This window comes from Gossypium hirsutum, chromosome D08 (genome assembly GCF_007990345.1).
Source record: "Gossypium hirsutum isolate 1008001.06 chromosome D08, Gossypium_hirsutum_v2.1, whole genome shotgun sequence".
Classification (NCBI taxonomy): domain Eukaryota; kingdom Viridiplantae; phylum Streptophyta; class Magnoliopsida; order Malvales; family Malvaceae; genus Gossypium; species Gossypium hirsutum.
The window spans coordinates 59,014,371-59,036,468 of record NC_053444.1 but is presented as its reverse complement, the minus strand read 5'-3'; the positions used below and the strand labels follow the sequence as shown (position 1 = coordinate 59,036,468).

Genomic DNA, 22,098 nt, shown 5'->3' with positions numbered 1-22,098 from the left:
AATGAACTCTGAGCTTTGGAATTATGTTCACCAAGGTTGACAGCATGAAGCTTGTTGGTTTTACTGATAGTGATTGGGCAGGATCAATTGATGATATGAAAAGCACTTCAAGGTATCTGTTTACCTTTGGATCAACTTTTTTGTTGGAGTTCAAAGAAACAATCCATTGTTGCTCAATCAATAGCTGAAGCTGAATATGTTGTAGTTGCAACAACTATTAATCAAACAATTTGGTTAAGAAAGCTAATGGCAGATATGAACTTACATCAAAGAGAAGCAACAGAGATTAGAAGTGATAATCAATCTGCTGTTGCAATTGCAAAGAATCCAGTATTTCATGGCAAAACAAAATATTTTAAGATCAAGTTTCATTTTGTTAGAGAAGTGGAACAAGCTCAAGAAATCAAACTGGTTCATTGCAATTTTGAAGATCAGTTAGCTGATATCTTGACAAAGCCTCTTGGTGTATCAAGGTTCGAGAATTTGAGAGCTAGATTAGGAGTTTGCAGCATGGAGGCCAAGGAGGAATGTTAAAAGATGGCTTTCATGTATGCCATAGTAGTTCAAGCCATGCAAGTAGCAGTTGAAGAATATGCTGCTATTTTGTTACTTTTTAGTTGATGTTTTTGCTACTTAGTTACACTAGAACTAAGTATGTAAGGTATTTGATGCAATTTGGTGCTGATAGATTTGATAAATCATCTTAACCAAGTGTGCAAGCAAAGTTTTATAAGTTTCAAGACTTTGTTAGTGGAGATAGGTGTGTTTAGGTAAATTTTTATCTTTTTGACAAGTTGATTACTTGATATATGTAATGCATTGTTTCAGAAATGAGATGATGAATCATTCACCAAAATTCTCTTCTTGTTTTGGTTCTTATTGAGCAATCTATTCTTGTTACAATTCAAGCCGATTTCCTTGTTTGTTCAGCAAGTTACAGTAGCTTCTAGCTCAAGACTTTACTGTGATTTCTTGATCTGTTTTCTAAGTTCCTACAAAAATAAAAAAAATCAAACACCAAATTTAATGTCATCAACTTTTGACTTCTGGATCAACTTCATATCCGCTTTAATATCCTATATCGATTTTCTAATAGCCATTTGTTTTGGTCTTGATCCAACACCAAAAACATTACATGAAAGGAGTCTCATCAACCCTCACCCCGCCTTTAACAATTGCTTCTAATTCTATTTAGTTCCATGGTAACTAGCTCATCAATAATCTCTTTCTCGCCCCTATTGATCTCAACCCAGTTTAAGAATTCTGGTTTGCTACTACATATCAGGTGTTTTGCTTTGTCTCAGATATTCCTTTCTAATTATTTTCCCCAACAGTTCCATGCCAATGTATTTTGGTTATATTAGAGTGGTCTATGTCTATCTCCCTGATAAAATCTTTGACCGCACAATCAGTATGCCTATTGTGTTAGGCCCTGTTTCTCACTTATATTAAATCCATTTGGGTGGAAACTGAATCCAGTCACCTGAAATTGCTATTAATCAGTTAATTAAAGGGGAAAAAATGATCGACCAAAAACAGAAAAAATCGAAGAGTCTTTCCATGTTCTTTCATTCTTGTTCTTGTTTTCTTTTAGAAAGAGTGGATTCCCATTTTATACTTGATTCAACAATCTTCTTGCTTTCTCAGTTTCCAGTTTATAGTCGTTGGATTTTGTTGATCAAAGATGGAAGTTGTCATGGATTCTAGTCTTCGTCGTCTTGTGAACAGAAGGCTGGAATGGTTGGAAATGAACAAGGATCAGGTTTCAGATTGGAACGCCGGAACAACTCGTAGACGAGACCGACTCAGTGCATTACCTAATACAGTGCTTTCTCGCATTCTATCCAAGATGCCCATGGACTCGGTTGTCCGAACCAGCATCTTAAGTAAAAGGTGGAGTAATCTCTAGAAGCACACCCAAGGCGTAGATTTCCACAATTTACCCTTCTCCGATAACCAAGCCGACTATTCTCCAATTACTCGCTGCTTAGACCTCCTTCTATCTCCTCAGATCATAAAATTCACCGCTGTTGGCCACGTTAGCGAGCGTTCTAACCCTGATGTACTAAGATGGGTCAATTTTGCACTCTCCAAAAACGTCCGTCAACTGACGATAGGCCTCATGTCAGTTTCTTTAGCAAGGAGATTCTTTCAGTTGCCAGATTCTCTTTTCTCCAATCGAAGTAAAACACTTGAGCACTTTGTTTTAAGCTTTGTTAAATTTACACCACCTCGTCCTGGTCAACCTATTGCTGCGTCAGTCTTTTCTTCTCTTAAGCTTCTTGTTCTCACCCACTGCAAACTTGCAGATGCGACTGTGGATTTGTGCCTTCGTAAATGCGTTCTTGAGGAATTGGTCATTAATATGTGTGAGGGGCTTAAGAATGTTAATATCAGTGGTCCAAATCTTAGGCTGATTAGTTTTAGGTGTCTTGAAGATAGTGATGATGGGGAGTTTAGGTCAATACGTGTTGATGCTCCACTTGTTGGAAACCTGGTTTACTCAGGTGACTTGACCAAATTTTATTTGAACAACTGTCCGGTATTACAAATTTTACTCTTGCAAGGGAGGGAGGAACCAATGAATGAGGCATATACTGTCCACGTTAGAGAATTGATCGATCAAATCAGACATGTGAACACTATGATTCTAAATTTTGCGGTTGTGGAGGTACCTTTTGTTTCGTCTTATTTTTCGTACATTGTTTGAATCTTGCATCTTCTTGGATATATAGTTGTTTCTGATATATATCTATTGCTTTGGTATAAATAAGTTCGTCGCAAAAGAGTACTACACAAGAGGCATCCCATTCCAAACATTCCAAAATCTCACGCATGTTTTTTGGTATGGTCCACTAAAATCTCCAAATGCGGTTTACAACCTGGTTGCCTTAGGGGATTGTCCCTCTCTCATAGAAATTGCAGTAGATGTAAGTTTTGGACCAATACTTTTAAAACTCAATTGAAATTAATGATGCTTTTCTTATAATTACGGGTTGGTGAAATGAATGAACAGTTTCGGGAGGAAAGTGGGGCTGTGTTTTGCCAATGTATAAGCGAAGGTCACGTGGCAGATGAATATGAGGAGGGCGAGAGTTCACAACGTAATCCGTACGAAGGTGGAAATCTGGAAACGCTGGAAATAGCTGAGGTGAGATGCTTTTCAGGATTTAATGGTGAAATGTTGTTGGTGAGGTTGCTGTTGGAGAAGGCTGTGAATCTTCGAAAACTATGGCTGTTTTGGCGGCTGGGTGATCTGAGTGTGATGCATGACAATGTGTTACAAGATATTACTAAATTTGGCTACCCTCAACAACTTTCTGATACAATCTAGGAAGAAGCTAATTCTATTATAGCAACCATCCTTGATTTTCGTAAAGGTTCTCGTGCTCGAATCAAATTTGGACAAGAATGGCGAATTGAATCCTGGTGACTACTATTCAACTCCTTAATTACTTGTTGCCAAATCAATCAATGCTTAATTCTAACCAATATGTATTCTGTTTATGATTTCAGGAGACGTCATTTTGGCGACTAGAATTTCATGTTCTCTGTATTGAAGAATCAATGATTGAATTTCAACACCAATGCATATTGAGTGATGCCCATCTTGACGACTGCCTTTTTTTTTTTCCTCTTCCTTTCTTTCACCTATTTCTAGTGTCATCTACTTTACACATATCAAGTATTAGTTATAAATGTTTCAATTTTAATGTTCTCCGTTACCATTTACTTTTTTGCATATTTCCCCTCGAGGGGTATTTGTTCCTGTGGCCCACATGAATGATCATTTCACAATTTCATCACTTTCCCTTGTGCTTTCCACTCCGAGTTGGTTCTAGTTTGGTTAATATATATAAAGAAGCAAAAGGAGAGGCACAAGCTGGCTCATGTCTCATGAGATGAGACTGCACCTATGTTTTGTTCAACTAAAAACCATCCAACCCAAACTCAAAGTCGGTATAATTGTAATCCTGTAGATAATTTAAAATGATATATTACTTGACAGTTAAATATTGAATTATTATCAATTCATTGCTTTAAATTAAATGTTTAGTATTTATACAGATTAATCATGACCCATGTGACTTTGATTAGATGTCCCAATAACCAATCAGGAGAAAAAAAGAAATGGTACAGCAAGTTCAAAGTGCTAAAAGACAAGAATTTGTATCCAAAAGACTCTAAACATATATAGCAGGGTACTGAGAATTTATTAAAGAAATTAAAAAACGGAGAATTACGCGTTACGTGTTTGGTGTAATACATGCAAGCAAATATATAAATCAAAATCATTCAGCAATCAAGTAGTTGATAAGCCAAGGCAGCCAGCAATGACTGTTTAAGAGACTTTGAGCAGATATAGCTAATCTTAGGTGTTTTTATCTTCCAAATGCTCTCAGGGTCTCCCAAGGAAGGCACTGAGTGAAGGTTCCAGCTAAATGATATCTACCTTGGTATTTCTTAACGTCCATGGTGGTTATGTTCTTAATGACAAAACACCTCATACTTGTCGACAATACCAAATGCAAAAATTCGTGATTTACATAACCACCAAGTAGCAGCGTGGAAGACCTTTGCTATATTCTTATAGCAGTGTGGCCAGGGACACCACCATGGACATATTTTCCTGATTCCTTTGGCACCTTTTCCACTAAATCTCAACATCATTAAGACAAATCACTTGTCTAATTACGCACAAGAAAACATTATTTTCAATCATTTGTTATCAGACGAACCAGTTGAAAACTAGGCAATATATCCAACCAGAGCAAAAGTCATGCAATTCTACTGTTAAAGTATGGATTTTATGCAACATACTAGATAAGTAGTACTAGGTTTCAAATTCAAATTAAGATACAATTTTATACCACAGAAACAAAAAAATTCTGGAAAGTCAGAATTTGAAATTTTAGCTCTCATTTGTTGTAAAAAATACAACATAACATCACCACCTTAACCAGAACAAAATACAGATTCTCACTAAAAGAACACGAGAATGCATAGCAACAAGATCAGTGTGTCTAAAACATACTAGACTGTCAACAAGCAGAGGATATTCACAAGCAATCAGTCATAAAAGCTTGGTACTTGAGGATAGAGTTGATAGAGAGTGAGTTGCTACAACAACAAACCTCCGCTGCCTGTTCAATGCTCTGCTCTTCAGCACCTCCAAGCTGAAGCTGAGATAAGTTCCCTCTGCTGCCAGCAAAGCACAAGTGAAGGCTGACGCTTCTCCACATGAAACCCTCTTACTTGAGCTCTGTTTACAACACAATCTGCCTGAGTTATGGTGAAGTTGCTGAATGTTACAGGGGTGAACCCAGACGAGCATAGAAGTGTCTTCCAAAGAGGCATATTCTCAGGTGCTCGCAGTCGCCCCAACACAGTGCTTTCAATTCTTGGCACAATAAGGAACCTTTCAATCTTGTTTACAACATCAGAAGTCACATTACCAGCATCAAGTGATTCAAATATGTTTTTATATGACTGAAAAGCACAGGTTACAAGCTCTGGGAATGGCAGATCATTTCTATCCCACCCTCCGTCTAAAGACACCACAATTTTTGGGGAAAGCTGCTTCACAAAGCGCAGAAGATTGGGCAAAGCAGATGGCTGATTCGAAGAAGACCAAACTGGGAAATTCACAGCCACTGCCTCATTTTGGTTTGTTCGAAACAAGGGCAAAGAGTAAGGGGCTTGATCTAAAGAATCAAAGTTAAGCACCACAAGCTCAAAACTCAAACCAATCTCATTAGCAAATAGCATAAGACTTTCACGCATAAGCCCAAGCTCAATAGGATGGTGGGTCAAGGGTGAGACAAAGGCAGTAATTCTCAATGAACGAACTCCTCTAATCCTCATGGGAAGCTCCTGCATAAAGGATGCCCACTGAGCACCACATCCAATATCGAAGTCCATAATGTGAATTCGTTCAGCATCATCAAGGGCTTCAAGCAGAGCCTGGTTGGAGGTAAAATTTACAAATTGGATAAACGGAGAGACTTCAGAGAAGACCTTGTAAGCTACCAGTTTGAAGATAACGTCAAAACGGGTGGGGCTTTTCGGAGGTGGGGGAGAGACTGAGTTATTCGTGATAAGTAATTGTAAAGCCTTCCTGATGTAGAAAGCAGCCCTTTGAAAGGGCTTACCAACTGGAGATAGTTGGTGATTGAGCCGCGCCAATATCCCACGCGCGTGTGCAAAATTCCCAGTCCCTACCAACTCTGCAGCCTTGTGAAGCAGTTCCAACACTTCCTCTTCTGCCACCATATGCTGTTGCAGCTGCTTTCTGGTAAACAACTCATGCCCGGCGAGTTTTGGGATCTGAGAAGAAAATTCCAAGTTACCCGCATTGAGACGCTTTGGCAAGGGCTCAAGGAGGTCCTGTTCTCGAGGTAATGGAAAGGAAAAGTTTGGATTTTGAGGACGCTGTTGATGCCGTTGCTGGCCCATCAAAATCTGAGGCTTCTCAAGGTCCTGCTGCTGCAGTTGATAAAGCGTAGGCAAATTAACAGGAAGACCAATATTGTTAGCTGGAGAAGTAGACATTATATCTTGAATATTAATATCCAACCCAACAGTAGCACCAAGAACTTCGTGATTATTAACCCCCTCAACTGAAGAACAACTTGGCGTCGCTACACCAACCTTCCCATTCTCATTATTGTTGGGATTTGGCACAAACCCAGAATCAGGAAAACCACCCAAAATAGGAGCAGCGCTTGATAACACATTACCGGAAGTAGCAAGGCTACCAATTGGGTCAAACCCTGGACTTGGGTCAACAACCCACGACCCTGCATTGCCTTCAAAATCATGACCCTGATTAGGACCAGTACTCCCACTCTGGAGCAGCTGTTTGATGCCAAAGGAATGGTCATCTGCGTCACCAGCAATCCAGCGCAGAAGCGAGTGGTCTTGACTAGGTGAAACGGCTGATTCAGACAGCAGAGTCTCCCAATCTCCCAATCCGATGTTGCATCTTTGAGTACCTTCATGCTCTGGAACAAGGTCTATTTCACTCGGGATCTGCCGAAGCTCCGTGGCCCATTCTTCTTTGTCGTTAGGCGGTGCTATGGTGGCCGCCGTGTTGGTGGTGTTTTCAGTGGAATTACCTCCACCGGCTCCACCGTTGAAAGACGATGTGAGAGTGGATGCTGATGTGGGTGGGCTTTGGCTTCTTCTCATATGAAGAACAGAAGTTGGTTCTTGTTCGTTGTTGTAGTAGAAGCCGTTTGCAACACCTTCTTGTTGCTTTATCCACTTGTCTTGTTGACAAATCGAACCAAAACCCGGGAGTTCTACCGCCCCATTAACCTGTAATTGAAACTGCATATGTATTTTATAGAAACGAAAAGACAAAATAAGCTAGTTTGGAGGATCAGAGATTGAAGAAAAACGATTTCTTTTTCCTACAAAAGCAAGAGAAATAAATTAAATGTACGGCTTCCTTCAAGATTTATCAAACCCCCGCCCCCTCCCCATCTTTCTTGGCATGCCATGAAATTTATCTCCCAACGCCCATTTCACCAAAACATATGGGTTTCACCCTATTCTTTCTCTTTTGTTTTAGCTACATCCTCCTCCTTATCCCCCATACTCAACCTTGCAACCGTTCCATTTTTTTGAGTTTTTAGTTTTTAGTTCCATCTCTCTCCTCTCTAAATACATTTGTTCAGTTTTTAGTTCTAAAAAGCTCCTCTCTCTGGGCTTGTTTACTATTTGTAGCTATGTAGTCTCAAATTTCTTTTTCCTTTTGTATTATTCTCTTCTAAGTTCTACCCTTGTGTCTTGCTTTCCACCATTACTCTCTCTCTCTCAATATATTCTTTTTCAAATTCTCTAAAAGATTTCTCATTTTTACTCTATGCATCTCTCTGAATATATTTTTCCATATTCTCTAAAATTTGTAGCCTTTCTACTCTATGCATCCATGAACAAACCTTCCCCTCTCTTCTTTATATATTCCTGGTTTAATGCGACCCCGACCCTACAGTATTGTCTTTGCCTTATATTAGAAGGCCTATATTACCCTTAAGTAAAAAAAATAAAAACATTACTACTTCCATGCTCAAAAGAAGGCCTATATTACCCTTAAGTAAAAAAATAAAACATTACTACTTCCATGCTCAAAAACAAGGGTAAGTGATGATTTACAAACTCCTCCATTTTCTCGAGCTTTCGGAACACTCTCCCATTGTAAAAGTTTACTCAGTTAACCATTTTTTTTACCAATAGTAAATACTGATGAAAAGAAATGAAATCGCCTGCTACTAGTGCCTGGCAGTGGCAGTGTGGCACAACTCTATGATGGACTTTTTACTCATGCTGCAACGTGGAGAGGTAAATTCAGGGGCGCCCAAATCAACGAAAAAGGTCAATAATTACTTTTTTCGCGTAGACAGTCTGTGACCCCTTTGCTGTAATAAGGAGAAAACATATGGGTGAATTAAGAGAAAACAAGTCCTTACTGTCCCAGAATTCACCCGCACCTTTTTCTCTTGATATAGAAAGTATTTTCACTATTAAGCTTTCATTGATGGCTTGGATCACTCTTTGATAAAATTACCAAGTAAGCAGAGAATTGGTATTAGAGGAGTTCACATTGATAGTTTTTGTAGTTTTTTAGAAGGGAAGTTGAAAGTAGAGATTATTTGTTCTTTGGATGTGAATATATATGAAGAATGTATGAAAAAGTGTTCTTAGGGTAGGTTTGGATGTGTAATGGGGTCGGTGTGATGTGTTTAGTTTACTTTTTGTCTCACGCTATAGTATTGTTATAGTATTTAATCTCACACTCATCGTTATTTTTACACTAACCGCAGGTAAACTTACCGTCCATCCAAACCTACTATTAATCTAGGTCATATTCATAGAGAAAATATGATTTGGAGTCAAGAGGTTTAGTAGGTAGTTTTTCGTCTCAAGAGGAAATTTTTGCTTACTTTTATTTTAAAATTAGCATGAAATGCATTCATTTATCTCATATGGAGAAAGAGGGAATGAAGGCATTTTAAAAGGAGTCGAATTACAAAAATTTGAGGTTTTAAAGTCCATCAAGAAAGTTGTACAAATTAGGTTATAGAGGAAGTATATTAATACTATTGAAATTATAAATATTTTGATGTCACACCCGATTTTCATTAATGTCCGAAAATTAAGGAAGATTTGAGAGTTAACTGAAAGAGATAGTAAGTTTGGCGGACTCTGTTGGAAAATCTGAAAACTTTAGTGACTAAATGATAATTAGTTGGACCTTAATTCTAGTTTAGTTAAATTGAAATAAACTAATTTCTTAGTGAGAGACATAATGATTATCAATGGATGGTTATTAGGGGTTTTGGTGACTGTGTGGGAAGGATATATATATATATATGTATGATGAGGATTATTCTGCAGGCTGAATTCTTTTCATCTCTGTTTTATTTTCTTCTCTTTTGTATCATCCTCCCTAGTTACTCCAAAGAAGGGAAAGTTGAGGAAAACTCTGTATGAGGCAGTTGTCACATCTCGAAATTGGGTATAGAAGTTTCAAGGGTAATTTTAGAATTAAAGCATGAAATGAGTTCGGAAATTCAGAATGTGGTAACCCGAAAATATCTTCGTCTATGGCTTTAGAAAATTTAAACTAATTTGTAAAAATAGTGTGAAATAGGCTTTAAATTTTAAAAAGAGAACTATTTTGTAAAATAGCTTAATTTAGGAGTAGCTTTAAAGAAATTATACCAAGTTTTAAAATCAACTCATATTTTCCCCTCTCACCCTATTTTTGACATGAAAAAAAGAAGATGAGAAACACCCCTTCACCTTTTTCTTTGTGCAGTCTATTAGAGAAAACAACCCCAAAACTTCATTCTTCAATTTTGATCTCCATTACTTCCATCCTTTTGGTTTCCATCATCTTCCAAACATTAAACTTCCCTATAATTTCAAAAAGAGCATGAAGGAACCATTAATTTTGCTATGGCTTAACTTGTGGGTTTTCTTGGATTTACACCAATCATTTTATTTTTCCCTTAATCAAGGTGATGTTTCGATTTCCTAATAGTTTTTGATGTAATCTAGCCATTTAAATTGAGTTTTAAGCCATTGAATCGAAGGGTTTGAGTAGAAGTCAAAATTTGGGATGTTAGTGGTGAAATTCGAGATTTTGAATGAAATTACTATTTCAAATTATTTTTCAACTTGTTTTAATGTGATTAGAAAGTTCTTAAACTCCCTTAAAAGTTTCGTTAAAGAATTCGAAGGTTTTGTTGAGTTTTCGTTAAAAAGGGACATGTATGTTGGATTTTCGGAACATGAATCTAAGCTATTTTGTGTGGTTTGAAGGTTGAGAATTATTCTTAGATGAGTAATTATATGATTGGAAATGATTTTAGGCAATGAGAATGAGTAAAGATTAAAATATTTGGGTCTTGAGTTTGCTAGTCGAAAATTTTAGTTCCAAGAAGAACTGACCTTAGACTTGCATTTTTACTTGTTGAGATATGGTTGTAGTTGTAAATTAATTGTGTTTATTGTGTGATTTACTTTGGTGAAGCTTCAGAATCATTAGGATCTTCCTCGAGCAAGGCGAAAGGCAAAGAAAAGCTAGTTTAAGCTTTTGTCAAATAGGCGAAAGCGTGAACGGTAAGTGTTTAGAATCACTGCTTGTAGTCATGATTCATAGTGTTAAATGGAAGCTTAGGAGTAGCCTAAACCCCTACTCTAAGTTCTGAGTGTAAACTGAGTGTTTAGAATCACTGCTTGTAGTCACGATTCATAGTGTTAAATGGGAGCTTAGGAGTAGCCTAAACCCCTACTCTAAGTTCTGAGTGTAAACTTTCTTATTCCTTTCGTTCATTTTGCAAAAATTGTGACTATGTGATGTGGATTGAGTAATATGATATGTAATGCGATATGTGACATATGATATGTTAATTCTTGTGAAATATATTAGTTGTGAGCATGCTAAACATGCTAAGTGATAGTGATGATGTTATGTTTGTAACCCCATAAACCTGACCTAGACGTAATGGTCGAATTTTGAATATCACATTGGCCATGTTGATGGCGTAGAAAACCATTTACTATTTTCTCTCAAGAATCGTCATTAATTTAAAAACGTCATCTTGAGTTGTTTTAAGAAAGGCTAAATATTGTCTTTAAATTTCCTTTTGAAAGAATCCGTCAAAATCATCTTTCTTTTAGAAAAATTCAAGTATTGATAGTTTTCAGAAAATATCATTTTTAGTTCACAACGGACAATTTATATATTTAAAACCTGTTCGTCATTTTGAAAATGTAGATTTAATATAACTTGTAAACCATCAGTTTTGTGAGCAAGTAATGTTGAGTTTTGAAAACAGAGTATCGAGTTTGGAAACACTATCGTTGAGTTGGATTAACCTTATTGTGAAAAAAAATCCATAATTTAATTATTATTTGATAAAACCTCTTAATTACTAGTTTAAAATGTACATCATGCAAAACCATCCAAAAACCAAGATAAATCCAAAGTCCAAAAGAAAGTCCCAAACTAAAGTCCACAGAAATGATAAACACACCTAAAGTATATCAAATACCAAATAAATAAGATTTTCTGAAAACGATCGAGAGCACCTCCATAAGCTAAGCCCATCCTAGCCTCGATTATTATATGAAAAATTAGAATTTAAAGGGGTGAGCTTAAAAAGCCCAATGTGGGTTACAAATCACAATAACAGAATTTAACAAATAATACCATCAGTTTAACCAAAAAATAGACATACTAAATTTTCAGTCACAGAATCACATTTATCAGAATGTATAATGATGATGTCAATGCAACACTTTTTTAGAAAGTAATGCAAAATTTCAGAAAACAGATCCTACCCATCTTCGCTACACACCATAATGAGTTCTCCAGAACTCGTTTATCCATTAACACACCAAAATTGTGGACAAGCCACTAGATAGTGTAGTCATGTTGCCAGAAACAGAATGTTGTGGTCGAGCCACCAGATAATGCAGATTTACTGCTAGATACAAAATATTATGGACAAGCCACAAGAAATTTGGAGATATATTTCCAGATGCTTCCTCCATACACATTTTTCCAACCCCATGCATGTGATATGGCATACATAATATATTTTATAGTAGGCATGCTTAACATGCGAATTAGAATAAAAAATATGACATATTTAACATGCGAATCATAATCAGAAATATGACATACTTAACATGTGAATCAGAACATCAACATGTTTAACATGTAAATCAAAACATCAATAACTCAATATCACATTTATCGTTCATACATATTCAAATCACCATATATCACATACCATAAATATTAGGAATCACGCATTATCACATTTAACAGAAAAATCACTAAATCATATATCAACAACATAGATTTGAATTTTCGGGAACACTTACTTGGGATCCTCTTTTATCAGATTTGATCAATCCTTATGAATACTTAAAGTATTTGTCCAATATCACATTTCAAAAACTTATTTAAACATCAATTAAACATTTCTCAAATTTAAACATTTTATATTGGTTAATTATAATATTATTTATTTAAATCAAATAGTTCCCCACACCTTTGCAAATCCGACTACAAGGATCTCGATTCCAACTTCTAACAAAAAATTTCAATTCTCGAGCCTCTATTGTTAAAACCATTCACACGTATTAGAACAGGTTACTAAATAAATAATCCTTCAATTATACGATTCAGTAAAGTACTTGCATAATCTGTCACCTAATCGCACTCTAACATAAGTGTTGTATAGATTCCGAGATTTGAATAGCACTTTAATAAAATCATTAAACTGAATTAATCTGCGTTGTCTTAATCGAATATGTATGTATAAAAGTTATGTAGTAACGAAATTAAATAGAGGATATCGCGACATACCTCTGAAGATAGCTGAAGAGGAGTATATTGATTACTATGTCGCGACACAGGTCCTGGTGTGTCACAACATCGACTTTGTGACGGAAATTAAAAATGAAGCAGGGGCATTTTGGTTTGCACAATCAAACTTAAAGCTTGGGAGCAACAGCTAAACTAGGGTTAAGGACGATAACCACCTAAAGGCTATAAATAGCCTCATTTGTCACTTTTTATGGACACCATTCCTTTAGCCTAGATTATCCTGTGTAAAATTTAGTTTAATATTTTCTTTCATTCTTAGGTTTTAGATTTATTTCAGTTGTTCTTGTTGATTTCAATAGATCTGAATTGTGGAAGCATTAAAACTTTTTGGATTCGCGATTAATCTCAATACAATCAGACTCTTTCATTTACTCTATCTTGTCGATTTAATTAACATGCCTTCTCTTTACATCGATTCTATATTGTTTATGAAAGCCATGAGGAACCAATATCTCTATGGGGGATTAGCGGGTGGAAGTGTGATCTGTTAACTATTTTGTAGGGTTACTCAATGGATTAACTATTTGGGAAAGGAAGAATGTGGAACAAACCCTAGGCCTGACAACCACGGGAAGTCATCAAGGTGGGAATTAACCCAAAATTGGTATGACCCATCCGTGAACACCTTCACCCCAAACCAATTTGGACTATAAGGTTGGAAGATAAGTAGTTCTTGCTGACTCGTTATGTTAGTGGAAGATTGAAAGATACTGCTATGGTAACGACTACTTGATTGATGAGGAACTTGAAACGACAGTTGATAGAGATTACTGAAGCAAACTAATCACCCACAATAAAAAATTGATTTATTCTCCCTTTATATCTCTTGAAGTCTATTTTGTTTATGTTATTTTGTCTTTATTATTATAAAAACCCTAAAAATCCTTTATTTTATATTTTCATACTATAAATAATTTAAAAGTACTAATTAGATCTTTTGATGTTTAGGTTAGACTTGATCTGGCACTCACCTCCCTTAGGTATGATCCTTGGAGTTCTCACCTACTTCATTGTAAACCTATATTACAACTCAACTCGTATACTTGTGGAAACCGTCTTGTCTTTCTATATTTTATTATAGTATTCACACTCTGGATGTTAGTATGTCTGGAGGTGGTCAATCCTACATAATCTAAGTCCTAGAAATAGTAAATGAGTGCACAAATGATTGCTAAAGATAGTATGAACATTTGATAGGGGACTTGATGACTCTAAGTATGTGGTGAATTGTGCATGAGTGTTATGACGTTGAATCATGACTATGAATGTGTTTACTTGGAATGTATGCTGTGAGATGTGATCTTGTTGATATGTTTGAAGCATGTATTGAGGTATAATTTGGTTAAAGAAATGAGTTAGCATGCTTGGATGTGAGTTTCTTTGGGTGTATAATTAGTGATTTGAAATTTCTGGTATAGATTGTGTCAGTGTATGAAGAGTTTGTAATGTAAGTCTATGTCTAGTCACCACGGTGGTATCTGATGAAGCCTGTCATGATAGAAATCACGAACTCCGATATGAAAATCTAAAAGAAAAGTCCATGGCCAAAGCATACTCTAAAAAAGGAACTAAGGATGACGTATATTGTTAAGGGTTCTCTGCGTGTCCCAGAGTGGTAATGGGCAAACCTCACGCGATATGAGTAATCCATATCGCAAACACGATAGTGTTGGGATGTCTAGGTGGCATCCTATTAGCAGTTTTGGAGAACTCTAAAAGAACTGCCTTTGTGGCTAACTTTGAATGAATAACATTTGTGGCATAGTTTGATGCGGATGCCCTTGTGGTGTGTTCCGTATGAAGCTCAGTGGCATGTTCAATATAATTCTTTAAATACTCAGTAAAATCAACATGATATAATGTATCTATCAGTTACATGGTAAGTACTTTATAAGGCTAAAAATAGACTGAAGATAATGAATTGAAAAGATATAGAGAAGTAATGGGTTGGCATTGAAATTTGTTTTAAATAAAGGTTTGAATTTGAATGTTTGATTAAGGTATCCGCCAATTGTGTTTGTGTCATTTATGAATTGTGATTGTACATTGGTTCTGGGTTAAGTATGTGCATGAAATGATATTATGGTTGCATTGGTCTTCGAAAGGAAATTGGTATAGATATATGAATGTTTAGATTGAAGGGCATAAGTGAAGAATTGAAGTCATCAATGAGAAATAGAAATGGATTCAGAGTAAGGTATGATAACTAGTGTGTATAAAAAGAACTAAATTTGGGAAAGTATTCGCTAGAAGAAAAGTTAAATGTTAGGAATGGGAAGATCATCATGATGAATTATCAACTGACATTTTCAAGTTAAGGTAAATTATGTATTTTCTCACTAAGTTCTTGAGAACTTATCTGTATTTTATGTTTTTTTACGAGGTTGTAGAAGTACAACTGCACCGAGAGGGATGAGGTTAAGACCAATCCAAGGAAAGAGGCGTGTCAGATTATTATGCATACATCGCTATTTTGTTGACTAATCAATAGAGTTGTAGGATATAGTCTTCAAAAGTCTGTTTCTTTAAATAATTGTAATAAGTTATGTGTTTAGAAATACTTAAATAAAATTATTTAAGTGTTATCATTTAGTTTACTATTTTCTTCATACGAATGAAATTAAGTAAGGTTGTAAACTCTACAAAGTTTTGTTAATAGTTTAAATTTTGTTAGTTTTCCATTCGGTAATACCCCAGATCCAGATTCGGTAAATTGGATCAAGTTGAGGGTGTTACAGGTTAGAATTAGAGCCTAGTTCAACCAGTTCTCAAACAATTTATCTAGAAGGAGCCTGACCGCCTTCAGACGTGCCAATGTCCAGAGTAAAAATCTTGCACAAAATATGCTAGATAGACGGTATTCGTAAGTATATGGGTCAAGTTATAATATAGTTACAACAAAGTAGGTGAGTACTCCGAATATCGTACCCAAGGGAGGCGAACACTAAATTAATTCTAACCTAAGCAAAAATAGAGCTAATTAGTACGTTAAATAAATTATATTACGAATAAACATAAAGAAAGAGTTATTAATAACTAAAGAAATAAAATAATATAAATATAAAAACTTGGAAAATTTGCTATGGAAACTTAATCATATCGAAGCATGGGTGACTAGCTCGCTTCGATAATCATAACTAACTGTTGCTTTGAGCTATCTGTTGAATCAACTAGTTGTTACCCTAGTAGGATCTCTAGATCTTCCACTAGAATAATGAGTTAACAAGAACTACTTACCTCTCAACCTCATAGTCCAGACTGGTTTGGGGTTAAGGTGTTCATGGATAGGTCATACCAATTTTGGGTTAATTCCCTCCTAGATGACTTCCTAGGGTCGTCAAGCCTAAGGTTTAAATTATTCCTTTCCTAAATAGCTGATCTGTTTAAGAAAGCCTTTCACAACAAGCAATTAATCATACCTCTACTCGCTAATCCCCCACAAGAGGATTAGTTTCTCATAGATCTCAAAAACATGATAAACTTGATGTAAAAGATGAACATTAATAACAAATCAAGAGATTAAGGTTTAAGAGAAGCCTAGATTGTATTGAATTGAAGTACAGAATCCACAAAGAGTTGATCAAGTTCCACAAATTAGATCTCCCGAAAAATGGAAAATTGAAAATAACCTAAAGTCAAAGAAAAGAGAAAAACTAAAAACTGAAACTATGAAGAAAATTATACAATATAAAAAGTTGTCCATAACAAGTGTTAAATGAGCCTATTTATAGAGTTAGGGTTGTCGTCGTCCTCAACCATAGGTTAGCTGACGCTCTCGTGTTTAATATTTGATTGTGCTTGTAATACCCCGAAAATTTCTACAGTAAGAAAGTAAGATAATATCCCTGATATAGTAAAATAAGGAAATAAAGTGGTAAAAAGGGAAATTTTGAGTTATGTCAACATTAGGAAGTATATTATGACATATTAATTCAAGAAAGGATTAAATTACAAAAGTGAGAAAAGTTTTGTTGCCCAAGAGTAAATATTCAAATTTTGAGGGGTTAAAGTGTAAATACGAAAAATTTGAAGGAACAATAGTGTAAATAATTTAAAGGTGGAATAATCTAGAAACTAAGGAAAATGGATGAATTAGGACCAAATTGAAAAGGTGAAGAATTTTGAGGGACTAAATTATAATTTTACCAAATTAAGTGATGACTCAAGGATGAAATTTCAAAATATTACAACGGGAAAAATGGTCAATTAGAGAGAGAGAGAATTCTAGAAGGTAATGATGATGTTTGTGCTATTTTTAATTAATTAATTAGATAAATATTAATTAATTAATATTTTATTAAGATTTTTAGTATTATTTTATTATTAAATGATTAATATAAAAGGGAGGAAAGATGATGAGAAATCATCATCTTTCCCATGCAACCAACGTGAGAAGAGGGGAAAAGAAAGAAATTTTCCTTTCTTTACAATTTGGTCATTTTACCAAAAATTCACTATTTTCACCTAGAAATCAAAAGAATTTTCATAACTTCCAAGAGAGAAAAATAATAAGGAGACAATGGGGAGCTAGAATATCAAGTTAGATTCAAGAAATAGAAGCTGAAGGAGAGAGAAAATCAAGTTAAAGATTGAAATCAATAGCACAAGGTAAGAACATCAAGATTTTAATATACTTTTGAGTTTGATATTATTGAAAAAGTAGGAAATTGATGTTAATGTAGAGTTTCATTATATAAAGTTCTATATTCTTGTTATTATGTAAAGGGAAAAAGAGAAAGTGATGGAAAATATTGAAGAGAAAGGAAAGGAAGGTGTTATAAATTTAGTTATCAACATTTTACACTAAAAAAGTTTTGAGACAGCAGCAGTAGTCTGAATTTGAAAATTTACCAAAAATCATAGAAATTTAATTAGAGGATGAAAAAAATATGTAACTAAATCTTATTAAGTCTAGTTTCTTATAAATGAAACGGTGTAAGCAATGTAATTATAGATCATGAGTTATAATAAATTTTGTGAGATAAGGCAGAATGATTTCGGGTTCCCCTGTTCTAAATTTGGAAAATCATAAAAAAATTGGATAAAAATGATTAGGGGCTTAAATTTATATGTATAAAATCTTGAATGAGTATATTTTCAAGAGAAACAAACGAGAACATCATCCTAATTGTGTACGAGGAGATAATTAATTTTTAGTGAAGAAGTGTCGAAATTGTCAGACATAAGAATAAAGATTATTTTAAAGAATAAACTGTAATTATTGGCTAAACCATAAATTCTGAAAATTTTATGGTAAGAATATATGTGAGTATAGTTTCATAGGAATTTAGCATATCTAAATTCGGAGTTTCGTAGACGAAGATATAAATAATTTAGTGACTATAACTCAAGTGGACAACTTTGAATGAATATATAAATAAATGGTGGAATTATAGATAATGTTACATATAAGCATATTATACATTAAGGATGTGGAATGGAGAGGAGGAGGAAAATATATGATTATTCAACTAGCATGAGTTTTCATTAAAAATGACCAATTTGCATGTTTTAGGTTCAGGGACTAAATTGAATAAAAGTAATATTTTTAAGGGTAAATTGGTAAAAAATTCAAAAAGTGACCAAATTGCATGAAATGAATTGTTTTATTATTTAAATTAATAAATTTAATGAAATATTAGTTTAGATCAAGATTGGGTGGAAATTCGAGAAAAATAGAAAATTACCAAAATGTCCCTGAATTTTGGTATTTCTGCAATTTAGTCTGGTAAGTTCTTGTAACTTGAATTATATTCTTAAATGCTTGAAATGCATGTTATTGATGTGAATATGATTTGAATGTTTATTGTATGAAAATTGATGAAACATTGATATATTTGATAAAAAGGGGAATAATGCATTGAATGGATGTATGAATGTTTATCACACTATCCATTAATTCCATCGGTAATTTTGGATGTTTTGATTCTGGTTATAATGGCATGTATAAGTTAAATTGGCCAACGTTAGCTCATTAATGTTTTGATTTTGACTGGTTATAAATATGAATGCTTGATGAAATGAAATGTTTGTAAATTAATTTGTAAACTCCGGTAATGCTCTATAACCCTATTCTGGAGATGGATACGGGTTAGGGGTGTTACAGTGCTGGCTAAAACGCCCCTGACTCGTAAGTATTTCTCGTACAGAATCGGTGCCTCGACACCCTATTGCTTGTGTCACGATATCGAAGGTAGTATGCTCACACTCAGGGTAGTTTCAGAGGTGTGTTGCGACATCCCTTGGTTGTGTCGCGACTATAACAACCCGTTTTTCAATGGTGTTGGAAACTGTGGTTTTGGGGCCACAAATTTGACAAGTAAGTTCGTAAATATTATTATTTAATATTAATGAGTTAAATATGGTTTTAAAAAGGTTTTTTATATGGTAATTTATGTTATATGAATGATTAATTAAGTTCAAATAGTAACACCTTAAAGTCGTGTGGTTTTAGAAAATGAGGTATCAGGACCTCGTTTCTATAAACTAAGCCGTAAATATCTTTATAAATATTTATAGAATGTTATTAAGATTGTATTAAAGTTTGTTAAGAAATTTTAATGTGTGAATAGTTAATTAAGCAAAAAGGATTAAATCGTAATAGTTGAAAAAGTCAATCACTATTAGTTTAAAGGTGTTAATTTATTAAAGAATTATAATTGGGTGACCTTAATGGGTAAATTACACATTCTTAAGTTGGTGGATGGTTAATGTAACACCCCAAATCCGGCCTAGACGTTACGACCGAATCTGACATGTCACGTAGAAGTGTCTTACGAAACCAAAGTCTAATGGAGAAATTCGTTCAACAACAAAAAATAATAATAATTTCTTACTTCTTAGCACCATTTGGTAAGTTTTAAAAAAAACCACATTGTAAAACGGTTTGTTATTGTAGGTTTAAAATTCGCGAAAGCTACTTCTTATACAGATATCTTGAGGTTGAAAATTACGTGTTTGCCTTGAAAAACTGTTTTTGTTGTGAAAATTTATTTGTATCTGTTAAGCAGTTCAAAATAAGCAATTATAACCCAATTAAAAAAAATTAAAATACCAGAGGCCTTATTACATAAAAATCACTCCAAAGTAAAAATTTAAATAACTGGTCCAGAATAAAATATTGGTAAACGTGTGGCCACCTCCGAGTCCCTTGCAGCTCTAAATCATCTAAGGTTGGGGATTACCTGCATGGTCAAAAGAAAAGGGTGAGTTACGAGAACTCAGTGTGTAATCCCCTATCACGCAGTAATAGTCTGGGCCCGTGCCCTATTCAGTATTAGTACACTGTGGGCCTTAGCCCAATATAAAAATAGTGTGGGCCTAAGCCCAATACAGTATCAGTATGATGCAAGTATGCAAACCCACCCCAATCCAGCCAGCACACCACCCGTACCAACCCAACACACCATGTGGAGACTAAGTCGACCCACCCAGCTCACACACCAATATTGCAACATAGCTGCCAGTAATAATAACGCAGTAGAGTTGCCAGTACAGTATATGTGGCAAAACCACTAATAACAGTAATTGTGGTAGGGCCATTAGAAATAGTACTTCCTCCATAACAAAATCCCAACCCCATGCAGTATGTCATGTCATAAATTATTCGTGTATGCAGAATGTCTTTCTCAGTAACAGTCATATATATATCATAGAACCCTAGCAGTCATTTTACCCTAATGGGGGTATTACAGTAATTTTACCCATCGGGGGTATTTTGGTAATTTTACCTATTAGAGGTATTTCAGTAATTTTACCCATCAAGGTTATTTTGGTAATTTTACCCATTAAAGGTATTTCGATAATTTTACCCATTGGGGGTATTTTGGTAATTTTACCCATCGAGGGTATTTTGGTAATTTTACCCATTGGGGGTATTTTGGTAATATTACCCATCGAGGGTATTTCAATAATTTTACCCATCGAGGGTATTTCGATAATTTTATCCATCGAGGGTATTTCGATAATTATACCTACGAATCGCACGTTGGCTTACCACTTGTGTGCTCGCACGCCCGTGTGGTCTCGAACGCCGTGTTCACGGCTTTTCGGCTTTTGCCGCTTTGTAGTTGAAAGAGAGTGTGATTACACACACTCTTTTGGCTTTACAACAGTCATGATTTACGGTGTACAGATACACACATGTTTACGAAAAAAAGTATTGTTTCCACGAACGTCCACCTAGAAACAAACATGTCCCATAGTTAGTTCATAACTGATAGAGTACAACACCCTCTTAAGAGCACTCAAACCCAAGCACCCTCCTTACCTCGATTGAATGTTGAAACCAAGATCGATTATTTCAACAACCTTGCAAACCGCCACTCCTTGAAGTAACCCTAAAATCGCAACGATCCACACCATACAAGAAAGGAAACAACCAAAGGTCAAGGAAGAAAGATATTTGGCTTTGAACAAAAAAGAAGAAGAACAAATATACCCAAGTGATTAGTAATGCCACTTACCAAAAGTTAGAGACCTACAACGTAGATACGACAAGAAGCAACAACAAGGATCAACGTAGAGAATGATATAATGGTTGGACAATGTTCGGCTAAAAGACAAGAGAGGAGAAACCTGACAGGGACAAACCGAGGGGATCAAAGAGAGTATTCAGCCAGTGAAGGAAAAAGAAAAGAAAAAGTGAGGAGGAAAAGAAGAAAAAGGAGGTTTAGACAATGGGAAAAACAAAAAGAGGAAAAGCAGAAAGGAACAGCAAAGTGGTCAGTCCCGATATGTTCTTCAAAAACTAGACAAAATTCGGTACAAGACAAAAGGATAACCCCAAAGAAAATGACCCAAAACCGAGTATTTTGAGAATCTAAAAACCAAATTAGGTAGAGCTACCCCAAAGAAAACTTCCAAAAGCCGAAAATGCCAAACTAACCCCTCTAGCTGAATTCCAAAGCCTTCACTTACCCTAAACGTCACACACTTCCCGTTCCCCATCCAACTCCTTGATTTCCTCCTAAAAATCCGCCCCTTATCCCTCCTCGATTTTCTCCACCATTTTCTCCTTAACTCCCTCTCTAAGACCAGTTCAAACTCTCCACCATAGTGTTCCAGTCCAACACTACCTCCTACATAGCTCAAGCAGCAAAATAATTGCTTCCTTGCACACCACAAGACTTAAACCTCAGACCTCAAGGAAACAACACATGCCACCTACCACTGGACCAATAGAT

At 35.3% G+C, this 22,098-nt stretch overlaps 2 protein-coding genes across 2 annotated transcripts; one reads left to right on the top strand and one right to left on the bottom strand.

Annotated features, from left to right (window-relative positions):
• The first annotated feature begins 12 nt into the window (after nt 1–12).
• Nucleotides 13–3,806, top strand: LOC107931292 (uncharacterized). The gene is made up of 4 exons (XM_016863147.2): nt 13–2,671; nt 2,775–2,930; nt 3,017–3,429; nt 3,517–3,806. The coding sequence occupies exons 1-3, from the start codon at nt 2,123–2,125 to the stop codon at nt 3,332–3,334; spliced, it is 1,023 nt and encodes a 340-aa protein (XP_016718636.1). The 5' UTR covers nt 13–2,122; the 3' UTR covers nt 3,335–3,429; nt 3,517–3,806.
• Nucleotides 3,807–4,808: 1,002 nt separating this feature from the next.
• LOC107931299 (GRAS family protein RAM1) lies at nt 4,809–8,019 on the bottom strand. Its single transcript, XM_016863156.2, has one exon. The coding sequence runs from the start codon at nt 7,336–7,338 to the stop codon at nt 5,164–5,166; it is 2,175 nt and encodes a 724-aa protein (XP_016718645.1). The 5' UTR covers nt 7,339–8,019; the 3' UTR covers nt 4,809–5,163.
• Nucleotides 8,020–22,098: the final 14,079 nt, after the last annotated feature.